Here is a 23734-nt window from a genome sequence, read left to right as displayed (position 1 = left end):
AAAATGATTTTTCTTTAAGAACCAATTTGGTTTCAGAAAGAAACATTCTACAGAGCATGCAGTTCAGTTTCTTACAACGTTGGTTATTGATGGCCTTGATAAACATCTTAAAGTCATAACTGTATTTTTAGATATTTTAAAAGCGTTCGATTCTGTGGACCAGGAAATTCTATTGCGTAAATTAGACAATGCCGGTATAAGAGGAAGAGCTTTGAATCTGTTGAAGTCTTACCTAAGTGATAGGAAATTATATTTGGATGATGGAAAACAATCTACATGTGAATATGATGTTGAGTCTGGAGCCCCACAGGGATCTCCCCTTGGTCCACTATTATTTGCTATATATATTAATGATCTATGTGGAGTTTTATCTAATATTGTTGATTGAGTAAACAGTGGAGACCCAAATATGATCCCTGTAAAAGCGTTAGTTTTATTTGCTGATGATACTAATCTAACGGTATGCGCGAGAACTGAAAAAGAGATGCTCCGTGCAGTCGAACATGATATAAATTTGATTGAAAAGTGGACTAGGTTGAATAAGCTGAAAAAAAATTTTAATAAGTGTAATTTTTTGTGGTTGGCTCGTTCTAAAAAGTATTATCCTTGGGTAGATAAGTTGAGGTGTGGGAATTCGTTTATTAATAGAGTACATTCGACTAGGTATTTAGGCATTATTGGAGACGAGACGCTTAGTTTTTCAGATCATATAAATTGTATAACATCTAAAATTGCCCGTAATGTTGGAATTATTAGGAAATTGAAGCACATTTGTCCGAAAATTGTCCTTAGACTTTTGTATTTTTCACTTGTCCATTGTTACCTTTTATATTGTTGTTCGGTATGGTATTCAACTTTTCAGTCCCGTCTGAAACAACTTAGAGCTTTGCAGAATTCTGCCATTAGGATTTTAGCAAATTATGGACCGAGAGATTCAGTGAGAAATGTGTATTTGAAACTGAATATTCTTTCTCTTGCGGGTATATTCCTTTTTTATCGATCGATGTTAATATTTGATATTATTTTTAATTTTAATGGAATGTTTATAACTGGTGCGAATCTTCACACTTATAATACAAGAAATACAAAAGCAGATCGGCGGCCGCAGTGAGAAACAAACCGGTCACAGTTCTCTGATCGGCAAGTTTTGCCGAGCTCCTAGAGTCACTTACCAATTGGGGTTGTGCGTGAGTATGACCGAAGTAGTTTCCGGGGAAAATTGAGGGATTTTTATAATAATATTTATCAATTTGTTTAATTTTTTGTTTGTTTGTTTTTTTTTGTTTTTTTTTTAGTAGTGCCATAATAGAATTTCGGGTTGTGTTTTTTTGTTAGCCCGTCGGCGGGGGATATTGTTTTGTTTTTGTTTATTTATATTGAATTATGTGTTGGAAGTTGGAGTTGGCCTAACGAACAGAAATGTTCCTTGGTGTTTGTTTTTTGTAAATTATGTGTAAATAAAATTATACTCCTGGAGAAAAAAAAACAATAAGTCCTAAATCTTTTATTTGTTTATCTAACAATAAAATTCTTACTAAAAAAAAAAAGAATAGCATAGATTCTATGGTTACACACAGTAGCACCAACTGACAAGAATGTAGGAGGGCGATTTTTGTTTCAATACAAACACCAGAAAGACATAATTTCCAATGAAAATACCAAAAGCCACATTAAATTTCCCCTGCTATTTCCCCTTCTTGCAATCATAAATTGGTAACCCTGATTGAAAACAATCACAAAACCTACAGTTTTGTCTGATGAAACTTTGCTAATCAAAATTATTGCCCAAATCCTTGAACTTTACTCGCGACATCTATATTTTTCAAGTTTTTATATATTATAGATGTCCCAACAATCTCTTTGTTTAAGTCATCTAATTTTCACATTAAACATGATATCTGACAAGATATAACATTCTAAGCTATGCATAATGATCAGTATTAATCCAACCAGTGAGCAAGCCAAAATTTTTAACACTCAATAATAAATCGAACATGACAGAATTTTGTAATTCTTAACTTCGGACGAAAGTGGCGTTATAGTCGTTCTATAAAAGAAGTTTATTTCTGGTATCCAAAAAAAGCAGATTTTGAAAACACCAATTCAGCCGAAACTGGCACTTGAATAAACAAATATCTCCTATAGACAGTTTATTCAAATATCTCATAATTAGATCAACCTATATAATGCTCTAGACCAGAGATTTGCAACCTCCCTTGTTGCAAATCATCCTGCATGCAACATCCTGATGACAAAATTATAAAAACACTAATAATTTTTTGTGCAGCTCGCTAGTCATTCTCACTCCAAGTAGAATTTTTTTAGCAGAATTGCTGAAAATTGACAAATACTAGCATTTAAAAAAACTTTGATATTTATGCCACACCTAAAAAGCCTTCGTACACCATACACCGCATTAATGGCTTTTAATTGTTTCTCCATGTACCCATTTTTCTTGAAATTTAATAGGCTCTGCGGCGCATTGCATTATTTCAAGTGACAATACAGCCCACCATAATAACGATAGGACATCCCTACTCTAGACAATCGGATTTAGTTATCTAAACACTCGCAGTAATTTACTTAAAGAGTGTTTCCGCTGTCTCAATTGTTAGCAACTACTACTACTGCTATTAAAACTCATCGTAACACCAAGCTGCCTGAGGCCAACACGGCTACACACGCTCCTCCTCCATCCCAATCTGTCAAAGCCTCTTTTTTACATCCTCCCACGAAGCTCCCCTTTAACTTTTTCTCTATAACTTCCTCCTAACCCAGATGAGGACGACCTGCTTTCCGTTTAGCCCTAGACGATGGGCCGAAAAGAACAATCTTCGGCAATCTGTCATCCTTCACCCACACAACGTGCCCTAGCAATCTCGACCTTTCTTCCATTATAGCCCTAGAGAGCGGTATTGAACCACAGTTTTCTTACAGCCTATTGTTTGAAATACGGTGAGTCAGCCGGGTACCCCGAACAATCCTTACGCAATTTCTCTGGAAAACATCTAGTAAACCTTCATCCACTTTCGGAATTTTTGTTAACTGTGAAAAAAAGCTCTAAGTCTTGGCTAGTCTACTTTTAAATCTTCACTGCTCCCACCATCTTTACTAATAATACTACCAAGGTAAGTGACGCTGCCCACCTGATCAATCTTTTCATTACCCAACGTCACCTTTTCAATCTTCACTTATTCCTAGCCTTAGAGACTTAGTCGTCTTAAGATTAATTTTCAAACCTATTCTAGCACCCTGAACTCTCAAAACCTCTAAAAGTTTATTCATTTTGGTGTTAGCAACAATGTCCCGAAACATAATTGCCACAAAAATTAAAATACAACCATCAAATGTTTGCAAATATCTAACACCGTACTCAAAATTAAAAAAAAAATATAACAATCCCGTTGAGGAGTTTTCAAATCAAACATCGATAAGTAGACAGTTTTCTCTGTAAGTTGTTTGATGAGATTAGCTCGGTTTACCAACCTGAGCAAGGGCTAATAGTCAATTAAGAAAAGAATACCATTCAGGGCAAGGCCATATCTAGGGGGTAGTGGGTTCGATCCCCCCCTCCGAAATGTTTGTCCGACTTGTGAAAACGTAGTAACAATGGATAAAAACAAATTTCTTTTTTTTTTTTTATACGTTTTTTTTTAACGCCCGAATAAAAAAACAAGAAACCCATTGATTATTATTTTTTTCAACGTTTTTTTTAAATAAGGGGGGGGGACGACAATAATAAAAGTAATCGTTTCTTCGTATTTTAATACATTAAACAAATTGAGAAATGTGTATTTTATGCAACTGCATATTTCAAGGGAGGGGATTAAAACATGGATCTCTCTCCTTCAGGAAAGGGTTTAATTTTAATATAAAAAAATATCGTTACCATCGGAACATAAATTTTAGAATGGCAAGATTACCGCAAAAATCATGTGTGCTTTTGGTCCCCATGTAGAATACCTCTGGGCAGGAAGAACTGCCCGAAGATATTTCTAAAGACCTAGATTATCTATAGCTACACCTTTTCTACCACTTTTAAGAAACAAGCAGCCAAATTTGAATTTAGCGTTTTTTCTCTCACCTAGTGATTTTTTCTCAATATGTCAGTTATATTATTTTTGACCTGGTGGCAACCCTGATCACAACAGTAAAAAGGCTGAGAAACAACGATCTAACTGAGTGATTACAAATAAAAAATCTTTGGGTAAATTTTTCAATTACAAAGAAAATAAAAAAAGGAAAAAAAAGGAACAAACCTTGGCAAGAAGTTCCATTAGGTTCTTTTCCTTGAGGACAATAACACAATGATCCATCTGGTCCTGGCTTGCAACCATAGGCGCAAGTGTTACCATCACAAGAATTTGAGCCTTAACAAAAGTAAATAAAACTTGAAATATCTATCTTTAAAAAGTTACATGTTTCTTTTTAATTCATTCTATAATAAAGCTAGCGGGCAAAGCGATAATCAATACAGAATAGAGAGAAAGTGACAAAGAAGCTTTCGCAATACAGAAAACTTATATATAAATAATTTACGCATATATATATGTATATATACATATATATATATATATATAGTATAGAACAGTATAATAATAAGATAATAATATACAACATTATATAAATATTACTACACGCTTTTCAGAGAAATTTTCCGAGAACACTTGAAGGGGATTCAATACCTTCAAACCTTTTTGCAAGCCTTGGTGTCGGCCAAACGTCTCAAAGACAAAGGGTCCATTAGCAAATTCTCCCAGAAGACAAGCCATCATCAAGAGCGATTGAGAATCTGTGGTTTGACTATGAAATTTGATTGAAAAGACGATGAAATTTTACGTCCCCTGTGTCGGCAAGGTTTTGAATCAAAGCGGGTAGTACCACAGGGAATTCTAAAGCTGTCAACTTGCTCTAGGGATATTTCCTTTGAGCTGATACTTAGCAATTTCTTAATAGGTATTTTAGAACATTTTTAGGGACTACCGTTTCAAAATAAATTCCGCTCTATTTAATAGAAAAAATAAAATTAACAGTGGCTAATGATGTAAGTTGCATTAAAAATAAATATTTCTATCTCCAGGACAAAACAGGAAAATTTAAATAATTTTCCGAAGATTTCTAGGAAAGTAGGTGTCGGCTTTTAGTGTTCTGTCATTTATTCGGATCTCTTGTCCAAGCCCTACGAGTTATGGCAAGAACGCCCAATCACTCCTAAACGGTTTGGTCACAAAACTTCTTCTGTTATCTACTACCTGCCGCGGGGGACTTCTAGCCCCCACACGCTTCTTATCAGCAGTTTTATTTTATTTTTTTTTTATGTTTAGTCGATATTTTGCGAATTGTTACAGTTCATTTTTGATCTCATGGTCGCAAGATAATTCCGCAAAAAGTTATACGGTGCTAGCTTTAACAATTTAGAAAGAAATTCACTGGAAGGAAAATAAATAAAACATTTAAACAGACACAAAATTGATAATTATCTTATACTTGATATACATAAATAATTATCATGAAAAGTATTAGCCAACATCACTACCACAAACACAAATTAACTACGCCAATTAAAAACAATCAGAATTAAAATAAAAAAAACAATTTTTCATGAAAAGAAAAAAACGAATTTAAAACTTAACAGAAACTAGCTTATACCAGATGACAGGCGAAGGCACTGACAGGTCGCTGCAAGTAAGTAGTAAAGCTGAAAATGAGACAGGCAATTACAGCCTAAGAGATCGTGTGCTCGTAAAGTTCTCAGCTGACAAAAGAAAAAGTTCTACCAAATGTTCTGCTGGAAAGAATAAAGACATCCAAGGTCTCAAGACCTCCAAAGTAATCTTGCCATTGTCTTAATTTTGAGACGAACAAAAGGAAATTTTCCACATGAAGTAGATAAGGTATTTAACTGTCACATAACCGAAAATACCGCGTTCTCAATCGTCAAGAAGGACACTTAGGTGAGCTAGGAATCTGATTTTCGGTTATGATATTTCCAATTAAATTGTGAAACATCTACAAACATACCCGAAAGTATTTAACAGAAAGTTTTGATGAATTGATTTTTTTTTTCAAATTTATTAAAATTTGGTTAGTCACGGTAAGTCCATTTGGTTAGTCACGTGCCCTCTGCTATGAGTCTGAGGTCAAATCCGTTCCACCCACTTGATACCAAGCTGGTATAAACTCTAAACCTGGTGCTTTAGATAGAAAAAAGTCGGTTAAATTTGGAATTAAAATCAAGTTGCCATAAAGCCATGGCTAATTGGAGAAAAAGCCAAGACAGATAGTCTAAATGAGAGGCAAAGCTGGCATGAACCCTTTTTCAGAAATGTATAAAAGGATATATAATGGATAAAAATAAAAATAATAAATGTATTAAAATGATGTCATTTCACTTGTTGATAGTCTATCATCCATCCATCCTAGGGCAGAACTAAGAAATTCCTTAATTTTCAGTAGCTAAGCCCAGGCCAAGATCTGTACTATATTCTGGGAAAAACTAGGTCTCTTGCTTTAAAACTTACCAAAAAGTCAGAAAAGGGGCACATTATTATCTTACTTCAACCACAATAGCTCAACCTTACAAGAGAGGATTTTCCATAACTGCTTTGCTAAAACGCCAATTTGATCGATACTACTTTTTACCCTCTTTTTAAAATTTAGTGTATAACTAACTTTATTTACTTTGTTCTCTCATATGGATATTTCCTTGGAATCAGTTAAAAAAAAATCTACAAAACAAGTTTCTCAAAGAAGAGTAAAGAGTCACATTCAATAGACCAAGGGAAATAAAGTCAATTAATATTTCAAGGGAACATTTCAATAATATTTTGTAGATTTAGTATGTTTAAATCACTATTTATAGACAGATGAAACCCAAGATGAACAGAAATACATAGTCAAACCTTAAACGAGCAGAAATTACCACAATGAGGAGTAGGGCTGACCCCCCCCCCCTTTCCCCTCCCCCTTACACCTTCTAAAGATCAGAACCCAAATTGAAATTCAATGAAACAATTTTTTCTAATAAGATCAAGGAAGAAATCACCATAAAAACCAAGATTACTGAAAAAAAAATTATGAAGTGACAGTTTAATATATACTATAAATTTTAGATTTATTAAGGCTATAAAAGAGAAAACTTTGAAACATATTTTGATATCGTCATAGAAATTACAGCGGTAGGGGAGGGGATTTATATTTTGCAAAATCCCGGGGGGGGGGGTTTCGGCTTTTTGTTTGAAAATAACAAAAAAGCCAAATTAATTTAAAACATCAAAAAGGGGTATTTTTAAAAATCAAATGGGGAGAGGGAGCAAAAACAATTTTGGAGTCAACGCCCCCCTCCCCCTCCTTCAGTAGTGCCACTACTCTGAACAACTCAAATGACTGTAAAAGTCAGTATACAATATAAACGTGTTCGAAATATCAGATTTAATGTCTTATAGTAAGCAATAGCATAAAGATACAAGCATAAGCATAAAATAGAGGAAATGCTTAGTTAAAACTTTGTTGTGAATGTCTAGAAAAAAGAGCCATATCGGAGCTTTTGCTTCATCCTGTACAAAACCCAAATCTTTTAATAGTTGTCAATGGCTACTTACTGCAAAAGTCTCCTTCATCGGAACCATCAACACAATCTGGTGCATCATTACACACCAGCTCAAGTGGAACACATCCTGTTACATTTAAACATCGGAACTGGTTTTTGGTGCACATGTTCAAATGCTGACCTAGTAAAGTATTGAAATTATTAGTAAGAATAAATCACATAGTGGTAAATAAAAGAAAAATATTAATAAATTATAAACAGTTTCGTAAATAATATGAAGACAGAAACCTTTATAATGAAAAATACTCGCTTGCTTCAGGTTAAAAAAGCGCATACTCTCTTGTGAGTATCTGAAAAAACACTAACTCTGATTGTAAAAGTACTAGGAAAATACTTGGCACAGTTACCCATTTTCATAACATCATGTAATTGTTTTCCGACTAGTGATTGAGTGGATGTTACGGACACTTACAAATTACATAAATTAAGATTATGTAACCTCTTAACTGAAACACCTCTTTTGCATAGGTGTTTTTATAGTTTATTCTTCGGCAAAATTTTCACTGTATTCTAATTCCTAATCTGATTTTCGTTCTTTATGAAAAACTTCAATTTTCTCCATAGAGAAAATCATGCAATCTTTTTAGTTTTTGCATGGATCAAAATATTATACTAATTATGTAAAATTGAAAAATAACTGAAAAAGTGAATTAGTTGAAAATTTGAAAAGTAAAATAGTTCACTTCATAGGCTATAAATAAACGAACTGGGGATTTTCAATCCTTGGTAAATGATGAAAAAAAAACATAAATATAAATAAGACATTAGAAGGCGAATTCAAGTAGGACAATAGAAAATTTATAGTTGAAAACAAAATGAATAATAGCTCAGCGGGAGATACAGAATTTCATTAAAAATGCATCCGAAAAAGGAAAGAACTGCTAGCTTGCTTCATCATAATTTTCATAGATGCTGGGCATATAATTGCCAAACATGAACAAAATACAGCAAAATCAACACAGCATTCAGAAAATAGCTCAAGACAAATGTTTGATTAAGAAGTCTAAAAATTCAACACGGTGATAAAAAAAAAGAGCAAAAACGGTAGCACAGTGCCAAATAAAGAGAACAATTCAAGTTAATGAAAGCATAAATCGGAGGTTGAGCTTTAAAGCAGCTTAAGTAAAGAGCCATACACCTTCAATGTATTGTTTATTTGTTGGTTGTTTTCCACCCGGTCACTTCGTATTACTGGGGTGGCCATAGGAACTTTGAAGGGGCTTATTCAATAAAAAACTTGTAACGCCTAGAAATTTCTAATGCCCTTCTTCAGAATCAAAAGTGATTGGAGGTCCACCACTTAATTCTGTTACCCCTCTCCTCCTCCTAAGCCATAAGACACTCGACAACAAATTTGAGATGACAATTTTATTCACTTTGTACGCTCATGCAGATAAGACTGTGTAATAACAATATATATAGAAAATATATATTGTAAATTGTAATAAGAAAATCGTAATACCAATTGATACAGAAAAATCAACAAAACCTTTGACCATCAGGTACTAAATGCTGTTTTAGAAGCCAATTTGACCAAGCCCAAGCTAATTTGACCATAGGATTCAATCAAGATTCTAAACAATATTGACTGTTGTCAAGCAAGTTACGTAAGTTTACAAATATAAATATTAATATCCAGGCTGAAGCACCAATTCACACGTATATGAGGCGGTGGGGGGGGGAGGTATGTTTCAAGATCTGAGGAAAATGGAATTTTTCTTTTTCGTCGGTTTTTTTTTTCAATGAAAATACCGAAAAAAAATAATCTTAAAATCTATAGGGGTAGATAAAATATTTAGGAGGGAACAAATACAGGGGACTAAGACACTTTTGTCCTTCCCATTATTCTTGATAAAATGGCCGTCTACAGACTTTGATTAGATTTCTTAAGGATTATGGGGCCCGGGTAGAAAAAGAGAGTGCAAAAGGTAGGGTATTTGCCCATTGATCACTTTTTACTCTTTAATTAGCCTTAGAAATCTCAATTTCCGATAAAACGAGCACCCTCCCATATACATTGGAAGAGGGAAAAAGTACGTAATATGCGCTGAAGGCACATGACTCTTAATCAAAGAGGAATACTTACTTCTTTTATTTCTTAAATGCCATGAACATCAAAGCAAAAACATTTTTATTCTTCTCCTCTCTGGGCCCATTTTTGGTCATTAGTACCTGAAAACCGCGATTTTCTAAGATTTTGCTTTTGGTTGTTTTTGTAAATCATGAAGCTTTCAGGGTGGTATCACATTTTTGTCAGTGTTGCCACATGGAACCGTAAAAATAAATCAGAAAAACAAGTTAGTTAAATTTCTTTCGTAAAAATTCAAATATTAACAATCTGCTGATTCTCAAAATACAATTTCAAAGAAAAGCGCCGTGTTCTTAAGGTGTTCGGCGGAACATATGTTTTTGGCTTATTGTGGTTGATTTTTTTTTTTTAATTAGCACCAACAACTACAAAACACTGACTAACTACATATGCAGGCCTTTCTCATAAAAAAAATTAAATTCTTAATTTTTCTTAATTATTTAAAATATACATAACTGGGTTCACTTAACTAATTCAAAGAATCTGATTTCACTGTCACTATGCTTGGTACATATTTTCTAATAAAAAGCCTAAATTTCTTTAAAAATCGAGTTTTTTCATGGGTTCTGCTCTTGCAGAAAGGCGCGTAGCAAAAATTTTGTTTGGTAAGAAGCAGAGACTTACTAGAAGAACAATCCATTTTGGCAGTCTAAAGATGTCGTGTTTGCTTTTTGCAGTATTTTATCCTTCATTTAAACCAATGATTTATTGCTTGATATTTCATTACTTAATATGTGTTATTTACTTAATTTTTACTTTACTTACTTCTGTTTTTATTTTTACTTGATTTAATTTTTAATTTCCTTTAGTCAATACTTCTGTTATCCCCTGAATTTTTGAGGTTTCTCCAAATGTTCTCTAATTGGAAATTTAATTTTAAGCAAAATGTCGCAGAAAATCAGCATCCGAAAATGCGCAACGTTCACGCGAAATACAAACCGTTAATTTTGGGGGAGGTTTGGAGAACTACATCTTTCTTCGGGGAAATTCAGGGAAGCCACAGAAAATTAGTGGGGAACCCCTTAACGTATCATTTCTTCTGTTATCCCCAATTTTTCCCATATATTATTTTTCTCAAAATCCCCCCGGATATCAGGATCCATAAATGAGCAAAAATTAACGCGAAATACAAAACGTTGATTTTTGGGGAGACTCTGTTTCATTCATAGAAATTTAGAGAAACCTCAGGAAATGAAAGGGAAAATCTTTTAAATTTTTTCTGCAAGAACTCTCCAAAGATCGACATCCGCAAATACAGACAAGTTAATTCGAAATGCAGGACGTTAATTTTCAGGGAGATTTCAGAGAACCCCACTTTCTGCTCAGTCTTCACGTCACGTAATTGTTATCCGACTAGTGATTGGACGGATGTTATGGACACTTTCGGGAAGATTCAGAGTAACCTGGGAATGGCGAAAATAATGAGATATGTTGACATTAAAGTAGCACTTGCTACTTTAGATTTTGGCAGTTACTGTGGCTCATCATTGCTTAAAGCTAATGTACTGAGTAAAAACATTCAGTTTTAAATGCCAGATTTCTATTCTCCTGTATTTTCATTGCTACCCGTAATTTCAGCTTTACTCACAATCTACAGAATGTTTCAGAAACTGAACAAATCTTACATCTTTTTGGGTCTTCGTCCCCATTGTCAATTGTACCATTTTGCATCTGGCCACAGTCAGGTTCCCCATCGCAAACCCAGTATTTGGATATGCACTTTTTAGTAAATGGACATTGGAAACTTCGCGGTGGGCACTTTTTTGGTTCTGCAATTGAATTTGTTCATTAATAATAGTACCAAAAATTGAAAAAACATCATATTATTTTACCAAAATATATTGACCATTTGCTTACATCAAACATTTGAAAGTGATTGAAATTTTTCAGGCAGAATCTGTCTGCTGACCATGTACCTTTGGATAAGGGGGTTTTCCCAAATTAAACACTCGGACCAGGGTGGCCACAACTTTATATGGCAGGAGGAGCTCACCCCAGGGAATCTCGGTACCGACGTTGCCTAGCTCTAGTCAGATCCTAGGCCTAGGGTTGGCTGAGATAACGACTCTTCACCTGAAAATAAGCACTATTTTGCAAGAGCTACTTAGCACATCGCCCACTTTCAAAGTCTTATTCCTGGACGAAGCTCTATCTGATAGACTAATGAAGTTTTAACAAAAGCATGGAAAGATCACTCGAAAAATGATTCCAATTTTGCATCCAAGGAAAAATTCTAGTCAGCTCTGCCCCTATGCCATGTGACAATACCCCCCCCCCCCAGATTCACCTATTTGATCTAAACCGATCTCATTGTCTTGTCATCGCAAGCACCAATTTTCAACGTAAAAGTATCCGATGGGAAATAAAAAAGTCTTTGCAGAAGTTGGAAAATCAAAGAAGCCAAATAATCATCTGATTTTTGGCGTCAAGACATCAAATCACTTCGGGCTCCTTGGCCCTTAGGAGCAGCGAAGCCGCCATTAAGCGTTTTAAGACGAAAACCAGCGCAGCAACTCAGCTAGTACTGAGCAAGAAGAGTTTTCCGAAGAAAGTTTGGTGAAGCCAATGAAATATTCCAGGTCATGGAGCAACGAGAGAAGGTAAGACTCTTTGGGGATAATAGTCGCATCCAACCTAGCTGTCAAAGACCTGAAGCAGGTGCTCCTCCAGACGAGTTTTTAGCCCCTCAAAATACTATAAAACGGCTGAAGAATAATAAAGCTGCTGATATATATGACCAAAGCGTGGAGCTGCAAAAATAAGCAGAGTCTGCAATGGTCCCTTATCTGCGCACCCTGTTCTCCATAATCTGGCAAACTGAGAACATTCTCAAAAACTAGTGGCAAGGCGTCATCATCCCCTGGCGGAAGAGGAAGGGCTCTAGCAGCGACTGCTCTAACTATACAGTATATGCGAAACTTTGCCAGATTAAAGACAAAAATACAATATACACAAATAACAATTATAACATATACGTAACAACTATAAGCAGAATTCAATAGTTATTTTTGATAAATGCACTAGTTCACTTTTTGGAATATCAGCAATGAAAAGGCACAAAGATTGTTTAGTTACTTTGAGGCACACGATTTTATTTTACCAATTATTTAGAAATGTAATGAGGACGACTCAGTATGAAAGTGAACCAAGTCCAATTTTGTAATTGTTGTGTTCCACATAGATTTTCATTAGAATAAAAAAAAATAACAAGTATATTCTTGACAGTCTTCAAAGCATCGATACCACAACACAGCAGAACCAAGTATTTTTCATCACATTCATGAGTTAAACTCCATATCATTTGTCAGATAGAAGAGAAAAACACAAAATTTACCTTCTTAGAATACACAACTAACAAATTCAAACTGTTAGTTTTCTTACATGAACTAGTTAACTTGTTTGAAATACTAGTAACCAAAAGGCACAAAGATTGTTTAGTAGCCTTGAGGCACATGTTGGATTGAATTTTGCCTATGCGTGGAACTTCCGGGTAGATGAGGTCTAACAGAACAATAAACATTTTAGATATGATTATGAATTAATAAACACAATTTAAACCATAAAAGGAGAGCATTGCCTGACTTGCCCTTCCCCCAATCAGATCCTTAGACGAAAATTAAACCAGTTATTTCATAATAGCAGGTATGGTTTAGTTCTATTGCTCTAATATCAACTTTTCTGATAATGTTCAGTGTCAGAATACATTTACAAGATCTATTTCAGATGAATGACCTTTCCCAGAGAAGGCTGGATGAAATTTAAGCAGAGGAGGCTAAGAGTTCCCCGGGGAGTTTCCAAGGTAACAAGATAAATTGGAAATTTCATTTCAAGTTCAAAAGACTCAGGCTACAGAGAAATGTAACAAGCACGTAGGATATATCAATATTCAACAGTGCTTCTTGTCCAAAGAGAAAATATAAAAATGAAGATTTTCTCTAAGCAAAACAAGTACTTACGAGAAAGAGAATATATTAATAGAAAATATTAACAAAAAAATTTAGTTTTGTACAATAGCGTACACTTTTACGGATTTGGTCTACCAATATTTTTCTTCTTCTTATTTTCTAGCGACAAAAAAATTTACACCAGGCCCCAGCACTGCTCAATTAGAAGCTATAGATGAGCTCAAAGTATCTCAATACATAAATAGGCGTTTTAACTTTTTCAAGATTGATGCGAACCTATAACAAAATTCTTATGTATTACATTTCTTTAATTTATTACATGTTAGCAAAACGTGGTTACATTTCAAATCAGGACAACGAGGAGTACGGGGAGAAAAGACAAACCAAAACAATATGAAACAAAAGAGGGAAAACCTCTTTCCCTCTGGAAGAGGTTTACTTCACTGCTACTTCACTGCTACTGTGAAGTAGCAGTGAAGACAACTGAACAAGAAACCCCGATGTTGAATGGAAGAATTAAATTTTTAATTGAGACTTTATTTTGTCTGAAGGTTTTCTGAATACTAATCTTTGAACGGGTTTGGTCGTATCAAAATTTTCATTAGATTGCGACATCTGATAATGTGAATAGGAAAGATCAGAATTAATAAGAGCGCTGTAAGCGCTGAGACACATTTCCCTAATATCTCTATTAAGGACGCCTTTTTGGTCGATTTGCTTCTTAGTTGCAATTGTCCCACTGAAAACTTGCGTGAGACCTTTAATAGGGCAAACATGCGAATTTGACCTTAAAAGATGATTAGAAGAGAGCATCAATGAAATTGATAACAAAACGGTGGGTAACGATGCTATTATGCCTTTTCTAACCTTTGATGAGTTTCGGTAGTACAAGAATTCTATATTAGGTTGGGAAATATGTGACTATAAAAACTACGAAAGATCAGAATTAAGGAGAGCATCGTAAATGGGGCTCAACATTATTGCCCTATTTGGGGTAATTTATTCGTATAATGTCCACAAAAAAGCTATTTTTCAACCAAACTATGGACCTTCAATGAGTACTAGCTTTTCACTTTTTTGATCGCTTTTGATATGGATTTGATTGAAATCTCTGCTTTGAGCACTTTTAATCTGGAACATCGTTTCTGGAGTCGGTTTGCCGATGACGTTATTTCTGTATAGGACCATGGAGACACGTCAGCAAAGATTATCTTGTCGTTTCACAAAGATTTTCTAGAAGATAATCGTAAACCTGCCTTTCCTGGACATTTTAATTTTCAAAAGTCTTTAAGCCTTTATTTTTTCTATCTATAGAAATCCCAAACATAACAATGGGTATTTACATTTTTCATTCAATGACCCTACTTATGTAAAATGAGAGTGGCAATATCCTGACTTGATTGCGTCCTAAGAGCAACCTCTGATACACTCACACATACTTACATAGTCCTAGAACTCAAATAAGGGTGTCGACACCTGACGTTTTGTAGTCAATTCCGTCAATATCATATTCTAGTTTTCTTTGAAGGGCAGTTGACATTCTTGCTCATGTTAAAGGTTTAACCTAAGTTTTGAGGGGGGGAACTGAAATTAATTATTGTATTTTCCCAAATGTTACCCTTAGTTGAGATACCAGGGAAACTTGTTACAGTCTCGTTTACGATGCTCTCCTTAATTCTGATCTTTCGTAGTTTTTATAGCCAGATATTTCCCAACCTAATATAGAATTCTGGTACTCCAGAAACTCATCAAAGGTTAGCATTTAGCAAAACTTTAGACAAAATTAATTCTCATCTCAAAGTTTAATTCCACCATGCAGTTGTCTGCATGGTAACTGCAAAATTAAAGTTACCATTAAGTTGTCTTTTCACCATTAATTCTGAAAGGACTCTTTGTCTTTTTTTTTGATTTTTTTTATTACAATATTCACGACGCCAGGTACTTCAAAGTATCTGATATGCCGCTATTAATTTACCTCTTTAAATGGCCATCGAGGTTATAAATATCTATTGAACCTTCTTTTGAAGGTGTCAACAGAGGGATTTGCAGGGATAATATCCCCAGGAAGATCGTTCCAGATAGAAGTGCAGCGCCGGAGAAAACTGTTCCTCAAGCACTCGGTTTTCAGCGTATCCTCCTTTAGATAATTGGACCGAGTTGTATGCCTTCGTGTCTGCCTTCTCGGGTGGACAAAGGGGGGCACAATTCGAGAGAGCTCGTCTGAGGGAGGCAAATTCATGTACTTGTAGAAAACAGTTATCGACGCTACATCAAACTTTTCATTTAGAGGCTGGAGCAATTCTTGTGTAGAGGCGCAGCCCGCCCTATTTGCCCTATTCTGGTTCAAATGATTGTTTTCTCGTTTTTAACCGACTGTTACATTAATCCATTGTTACATTCTGATACATTGTGGTATCAAAAATTATTTATGGTTGCATGGTTATTCATGATTGTACTAACTCTTGTGCTACAGGTATGTATGGCTCGAATCTATAATCAAATGTCAAATTCCTTTGAAAAACCGTCATCGTAGACCGGATACGATACTAGACTTGTAGTTCTTTTTACTTCTTTCCTGTTTCTTTCTTTCTATTCTTCTTCTATCAATCTCTCTTCTTTGTCATTGGTTATGCAAATTTTCCTATTAATGCTTATAACTAGAGACAACTTTTCGGTATTAGCCTACAATTGGGGCTGTTGAAAAGGAGCATGCTAAGAAAACAATTCTTACTTCATAATATGCAAAAAAATTGTAGTTAAAAGCACTTCCACTATAATCTGCCCTCTCCCCAATGTGTAAATATATAGCCCAAATTACATGTTTCCCATACGGTTCTCCGTTTCTTGATTTCGTCAGCACTGATTCAATTCATGGGTACAGGGGTTGAAACTGGAGTGACGCATGGCAAAATGCACAAAAATATAAAATTTGGGCTATATATTTGAACACTAGGAGGAGGGTGATAAGGTATAGTGGAAGCGCCTTGAAAACGTATAAGCTGCGATTTTTCTGCAGATTATGAAGTGAGAATTGTTTTCTTAGCATTATTCCTTTGCAATAGCCCCAATTTCTTCATATTATTTGCTGGCTACGCTCGACACTCGGTCGATATTTAGGTTAAACCTCGAAAATATCAGGTTTTCATTTTCTTTCTTTTTCTTGAATGAAAATTATCTCTATTCAGGAACCAAAAACTGTCGATTTAATAGAATGGATCCTCAATACTTACTTTTTAAGGAGGGGGGATACGCTCTCTAATCGACAGAGAAACATAAGGTCCTTTTATTTTAAAAACGACTTATTTTTCTGGGAAACAATAAAAATATTCAAACGTTGTCAGCATGGACTCCAAAATGATCAATTTATCTTAGAAGTAAGAGAACTCCCCTCATTCCGTTTAGATTTCCAGTTAGCCGTCTCCTGGTCTGCCTTTAAATATAAAAAGCATTAAATTAGGTTTAATGTACCTCATGTGCTACCAATTGCTTTTATTCCTTTAGCAGACTATCTTTGTTTTTTTTTGTTTTTGTTTTTTAGATATTTAATTTAGCAATTTAGTGCATTTTGGTATGCTATTACTTATTTATTGCTTTTTTTTCACATTTATTTAGTTATTACTCAAATCTTTAAAGTATTATTATTAAATTAGGAGAATCAAAATCAGGAATGAAATTACAAATAGCAGACATAAAGAAATCTTAAAATTGAAAAAAAAACTTTACAGGAACACTTCTACAAAAACGCGAGAGGGGGATATGTTATCCAAAATCATTTAATTTTTTTTTAATATTTATCTTGTCAATTTACTACATTTTAGTATGTAATTAACTTTATTATTACTTCATTCTACTTTTTCCTTTTACTTTCTACTTTGATTTTCCTTTTCATTCTACTTTTTTTCCTTTGTCACACAGCTTTGGCAATTTAATTATTATGCGGAAAAAATAACTAATGAGTAAATTAGTATTGTGAGTTTAAGGAGAAGCAAAATCAGAAGTTATAAAAATAGCGAACGTAAATAAATCTTAAACCTAAATCATACCAAACTGTCTTTTCACTTACATCTAAGAACATTACGAAGCAGTCATAGGAGCACTACAATAATAACCTATAGGAGGGGGGGCAGGGCTAATTTTATTAGGGGGGCGATTTTTGTAAATTTTGCCGAATCGCTACCGTATTTATGCCTAATTGTATGCATACAAAAAAAATTGTCCTAATGTGGGTCCTATTTTGAAAAATGCCAAAAAAGAAACAAGTCCCACAGCCAACAACTTTGAGGGGGCGGCGCCCCCCCCCCTCGGGACGCCTCTGGGGGGAGGGGGAATACTCTTGCTTGTTCTTAAAAACCAGGAAAGGCTTCGGCTAAACGTATTCTTAAAAGAAAACAAGCAAACTTCGCAAAGAGACGTAAAAGATGGCACTTACTACAATCCTGTGGCTCATCAGAACCATCAGCACAGTCTGGAGACAGATCACAACGCCATCTCAGTGGTATACATTTCAAGCCATCTTTACAAGCGAATTGATCTTTGTCACAGACAAGAACACCTAAAATAATAATATAATTTAATTATTTTGTGACTATAATCAGATTATTAGTAAAATACAACAAATATAAAACATACAAAAATAAGTATAACTAAGTAATTGGTAATTTATAGCTTCTGATTGGAAACTAATCCCTTCCGTTGAAATTCTCCAACTCAAGAGGCATGTGTAGTGTGTTATAAATTTTGTATAAATTGGCAATAATTAATTTGTTTATACTTTATTTTGTTTCTTTCATTGGGACTAACGCGAAGCTATGAATGACCTAAAATTTTATTTGTTTTCTATTTGCGCTTTCTTTGAATAGAACTACTGAAGTTGAAATTCAATCTGCATCCTCTTCGTCTAAAAATACGTTATAAGAAATATGTTAAAAATCATTCTGGCTGGACACATATTCAGAATAATAGAACCGGCAACGTAATGACGATGAAGATTTAAGATAAACTACAATTATTTCTTAATTTATCTTAAATGAACTTGCCATGCCAGGCATTAGCCTGGTTTCTGCGGGTAACAAATTACTTAGCGTGATGATACTTAATAGACTTTGCTGTAGATAAAGTTTTAAGAAAAGAACAGGGCGATTTTAGGAAACGTAGAGGATGTGTCAGACCAGATTTTCACTCTTAGGTTGATAATTGAGAAGTACCTGAGTCATCGATACCTTTAATCCTCAGTTTTATAGATTATAAGCAAGCGTTTGATTCAGCTGACAGAAGAGCTCTAATCACCCCCACTCTTCGGCATTGGTGCATTTAAGCTAGTGATATGATATATATTACAAAAAGGAGGCATCGGGAAGAAACAAATTGATAAAAAAAATAATAAACGAACAATATATCAATACAAATAGCCTTATATAAAGACTAGGCAATAATTCTCTAGAGTTTTTAATGTGCTCCATGCATGGGCGTACGGAAGGGGTGAAAGAGGGGGCCGATGCCTCCCCCCCCCTAGAACTTCAAATTTCCAAGGGAGAGTTTTAAAAAAAAAGGTAGATGGTTTAAAAAACGGTTGATAAAAGGTAGATGGTTGAAAAAGCTGGAAATAAACAGCTGGAATGATAGAATAAATGTCAAACAAAACGAATTATGCATAATGTCTTGGAAAGATTTAGCTCTAATCCAAGAGAATTGATTAATGCTGAAGCTTATCGATGATTTATGATTTTTGGCGATTACTCATTAATAAAGATTTCATATGTATGATAGAACTTGCTGGCAATGTAAGGTTTTGTGAACTGCCAATATAACTTCAGCCCCCCATCCTTCATCAAAGAATCACCCCCCCCCTAGAGAAGAAGCTATGTACGCCCATGGCTCCATGGCACCCTGAAAGGAGTTACCCCTGGCACTAACACCGTTGCACTAATTTTTTTTACGTCGGTAATAACAATAAACCCGTTTACCAATAGCATCCATATTATATAATGTAGTACAATACACTATTCCTAATGATAAATTACCATAGGTTGAATCCCCTCTCCGCATTGATCGGAAAATCCCCTCGCAAAAATTGGCAAAATATGGCTTTAAAAATGCACCTTTGAGGGTTTGTGCACCCCTCCTCCAAAAATATTAAATGACCTTTCACCTTCCTCTGATAGCAGGTGTGCAGTAATGTATTACTGTAAAACCGTTAGTAACACTGTAAATACATTATACATAAAGCGCTTCATTATGTAAGGACAGTACGGAAATTTGGAGACGAACACGGCACCATGTGGTAGCATGACCTCTGAAACCAAAATAGAATTTCATGTAATCCCCTTAATCAATTGGCTATCCCTGAGTAGAGTTCTTAGACATGTTGATGAATATGATGCTGTAATTATCATTAAGACACCACCCGTTTATGAGCTGTTTCACCCCTTTTTACTTAAATTGCACAATTTTTCTCGGGTTTGTTACTTTTGGTGGGTAACCTTAAACTTAACGAATTTCACTCATTTTGAATCCCGGCAAAAAACAGATCAGTTTGATATATTTATCGTAATCAAAGCTTTTTTATAAGTTTCGTTTACTATTAGCACGAGTCGCTCCTTACTTACAGTTTGTTACCACAAAAATTCTAACTCCAGGGCATAATGACAGTACATGGTTTACCTCCTGGTTTAATCCAAATTGGCAAGCTATTTTCCTCTTCTCAACATGACAATAGCTGCGTTCTTTTTGTCGTTCTATGGAAATCAAATCCTCGGTTTTACAATTAAGCCGTTCGTTTTCGCCGTTCTATGAAATGTCGTTCTTCGTTCTTAGAACGTTCTTTAGTTTTACTTTTGGGCGCCAAGTTTTAAAATAAAAAAAACAAGACAGAAAACAAGTTTATTGATATTGAATTTTGTAGATTTGGTTGATGGGGTCTTTCATCTAAAAAATGGTAGTGATTTGTTTTTCATATATGTGGCACAGTTTTGAAATCTTCAGAAAGTTCTGGAAGCATTTTTGGGATAAATTGCTTTCCAAACTTACAAAAATTCCTTAGGGGTCACTTGGAAACATCATGGGAGGAATTTCTAGATATCTTAGATTACAACTAATGCTAACGAACTCCAGATAACCCCAGGTTTCAATACCCTTAGGAATATATTCAGTTTTTTATACGTCTTGAGTTTAAAATTTAGAAAGGAAATTTAGCTTATTAAGCGTTAGGCTAAGTGCCACAACAATGAGTATTGTCCATATTATGGAGTAAAAAATATTTTCTTAACATGGGTCCCTATGTAGAGTCCACTATCTAGGATTGCACCCCCATTTCAACTAATCTAATGTCTATGCCCATTCATAAGCATTCAAAAGCAGGAGTGCCCATTTGCACTCTATAGAACGGTGCAACAGTCACTCAACAGTCACTTTCCTCTAGTAACTCTATTGCTTGTTTTGCTACATTTACAAGTATATCTTCCATTTTTGTTGTGCTGGTTGATTGAAATTTTATCTGTGACTTTGAAATTTTATCTGGCTAAGGAAAGCTCTTATAAGCCGTTTTTTCAGTTAAAACGAAGTTCTTAGAACGGCAAAATAAAACGCAATTTAAGAGTAAAACCAAGAAAATCTTTTTAGTTTAGTACTAAGAACGACGAATGGTGAAAACAAATGCAGCTAATATTTGAGACGGCATACCAGATACGAACGGAAAGGCACGCCCACCCACCCCAAAATCTTTAAATCCACTGTGTTTTCCACTTAGTTTCTTGTGCTTCCCTTATAATTTGACTCTATGTGCGTTCATTCAAACATCCTCCACTATCGTAAGTGCATGGACCATGTGCATGATTTTATTTGAGCCACTCAGAGGCCAAGTCAATCAGTCCCAGTTTGTAAGGTTCTGGATATTTTAGCATTAGAGCTCCTGAGTCACTTATAAATTTTATACAACCATAAAAAAAAAACATAATACAACCGTAAAAAATGTATCTTCTACATCAATTTTCTTTATTCTTTGGACTAGAAGTTAATTGGATTAGGAGACTGCTCACTCGTGCATTATCAACAGATGATGACCATTAGAAGGCTCCCCTTTGTCTTATAGCATACAGATTTCAGTATAATACACACATTTCAGTTTTATTTCTCTTCCCAAGAGCTATATTCTGACATCAAAACCTTAATTTATCATTTAAGCCTTATTTTTTATGTCATTTTTTTATGCCAGGAATCTCACTCACCAAGTCTTTTGCACTTGGTTGTAAAGAATATTTATTAGATGTAGATGCCAAAGAGTATTGAATAAAAATGACTGAATGTTATAAGAGGCAACGCTCTTGCGTTGTCGGTAGTGAAGAGCCATAAGCCTTCAATTTATTATTTAGTTTTTCTTTAATTATTATTTTTCTCCATAGCCACTTATTGTGGAAGAGGTGGTCCTAGAAACTTCCGAAGGGCTGTCGTTTTTAAAAGTCAAAAACGACCAAATGGCAACCACCCCCCCTTCCTTGCTCTTCTTTTCTAACAACCCCCCCCCCCCCCATAACCTCCGAACACATTTGAACAAAATTTCGAGACAACCATTTTCTTTAAAATAGTCCAATAAATATGCCATTGTGGATGACATGACTCCCAAAGGCCCTGGAGACAGGGAAATGAAGGAATGTAAATAACGTAAATTGGCAAAAGTTTAAATATTAGTTTTCAGGGGAAACACTCTAGCGTATCCTATAGTGAAGTGCCATAAAACTTCAATGTTTTATTTATTACACCCCCCCCCCCATCCACTTCATATGGAATGGGTGGTCATAGAAACTTCGGAGGGGGCTTATGCGATTGGAAAGTAAAAGCTCTAGTCCCATTTTTAACAGTCAAAATTGATTGAAGGACAACCAGCCTTACTTTGCCCTTCTTTGTAATTGGAGCGCTGTCCCCTTCAATGACTTTCAATCAAAATTTTGAGATATCTATTTAGTTTAAAATGGACGAAAGGTCCAATGATATTATCTGAGAGGATTATATGATCCTTAAGGGCCCTGGAGTAAGGGCTATAAATAATTCATATTGACAATTTTCTTAACATTTATTGGTAGGCTACTTGCTAATTAAACGAAACACACTCAAGAATTACGATTAGGTTAGATCTGAGAAAACCGGTTTCATAGCCATAAGGACAAGTGACAGAATAGATGGGAAACATATAATTTGGGCTATATATTTGCACATTAGGGGGAGAGGTTGTTGGTAATACATTAGACAGTGTGAAGATATAAAACAATTATAACTTAATAATATGCAGAATAATTGTAGCTAACACATTTTGCATGCAGATCCACTGTACTTTACCCCCCCCCCCCCCTAATATGCAAACGTATAGCCCAATTATATATTTCCCATCTATTCTGTTACTTGTATTTGTAGCTAAGAAACCGGTTTTCTCATATCTAACCTAAGCGTAATTCTTGACTGTGTTTCGTTTGATTAACAAGTACCCATTTATTTTATAATGGAAAAGTGGGGCTTGTGCAATATATGAGTAACGGCTAAGGGTACTAGGCTTAAACTTCCAGAGAAAGATGAGGATAAAATTAAAACTAAATCAAGACATATGCATCCAGGTTGTCAAAAATGCGTATCTGCAAATTTTCAGACACGACTGAGGGTATTGAGATAAAATTTCAAGGAATGCTGTCCAAAGTGATTGGAGGGCAAGAAGACCACTTACCTTGCCATTTTTCACCTGACTTTCACTCCCTCCGTAATTTTCAAAAACATTTGATAAAAATTTTGAGACAGCCATACTGCTTAAAATAGACGAAAGTTAAAATAGAATGCCTACGGGGATGACATTAACCCACAGTCCCTAGGGGAAGGGCGGTAAATAGTGAAAATTATCAATTGTTAAAAAATACGTTTATCAAACATTTCGTAATAACGAACTGTTAGTGAGGAGCGACTCGGCTCAATAGTAAGTGAAACTGGAAAAAACGGAACTTTGATATCAATAGATATATCAAAAGAATTGAATTTTTATGTTGATTCTAAATATACGAGATTCATTAAGTTTATTATTACCCGTCAAAAACTACGAGCCTAAGAAAATTTGCATAATTTTCGAAAAAAAAAGGGAAGTGCCCCAATAAGGCCAAG

At 34.9% G+C, this 23734-nt stretch overlaps 1 protein-coding gene across 1 annotated transcript; it reads right to left on the bottom strand.

Moving 5' to 3' along the window:
* Nucleotides 1-232: 232 nt before the first annotated feature.
* On the bottom strand, nucleotides 233-21065 carry LOC148938587 (uncharacterized; the record flags this gene model as incomplete). The annotated part of the gene is made up of 6 exons (XM_089107680.1): nucleotides 21011-21065; nucleotides 18033-18155; nucleotides 11324-11467; nucleotides 7602-7730; nucleotides 4260-4370; nucleotides 233-473 (listed from the first exon to the last, which is right to left on the bottom strand). Coding segments are annotated over exons 1-6 (803 nt in total), but the record flags the coding sequence as incomplete, so codon positions are not given.
* Nucleotides 21066-23734: the final 2669 nt, after the last annotated feature.

This window comes from Artemia sp. Qi Xiang Cuo, unplaced genomic scaffold (genome assembly GCF_049724085.1).
Source record: "Artemia sp. Qi Xiang Cuo unplaced genomic scaffold, ASM4972408v1 HiC_scaffold_3097, whole genome shotgun sequence".
NCBI classification, from domain to species: Eukaryota; Metazoa; Arthropoda; class Branchiopoda; order Anostraca; family Artemiidae; genus Artemia; species Artemia sp. Qi Xiang Cuo.
The sequence above is the reverse complement of the archived record's forward strand: the minus strand, read 5'-3'. Positions and strand labels throughout refer to the sequence as shown.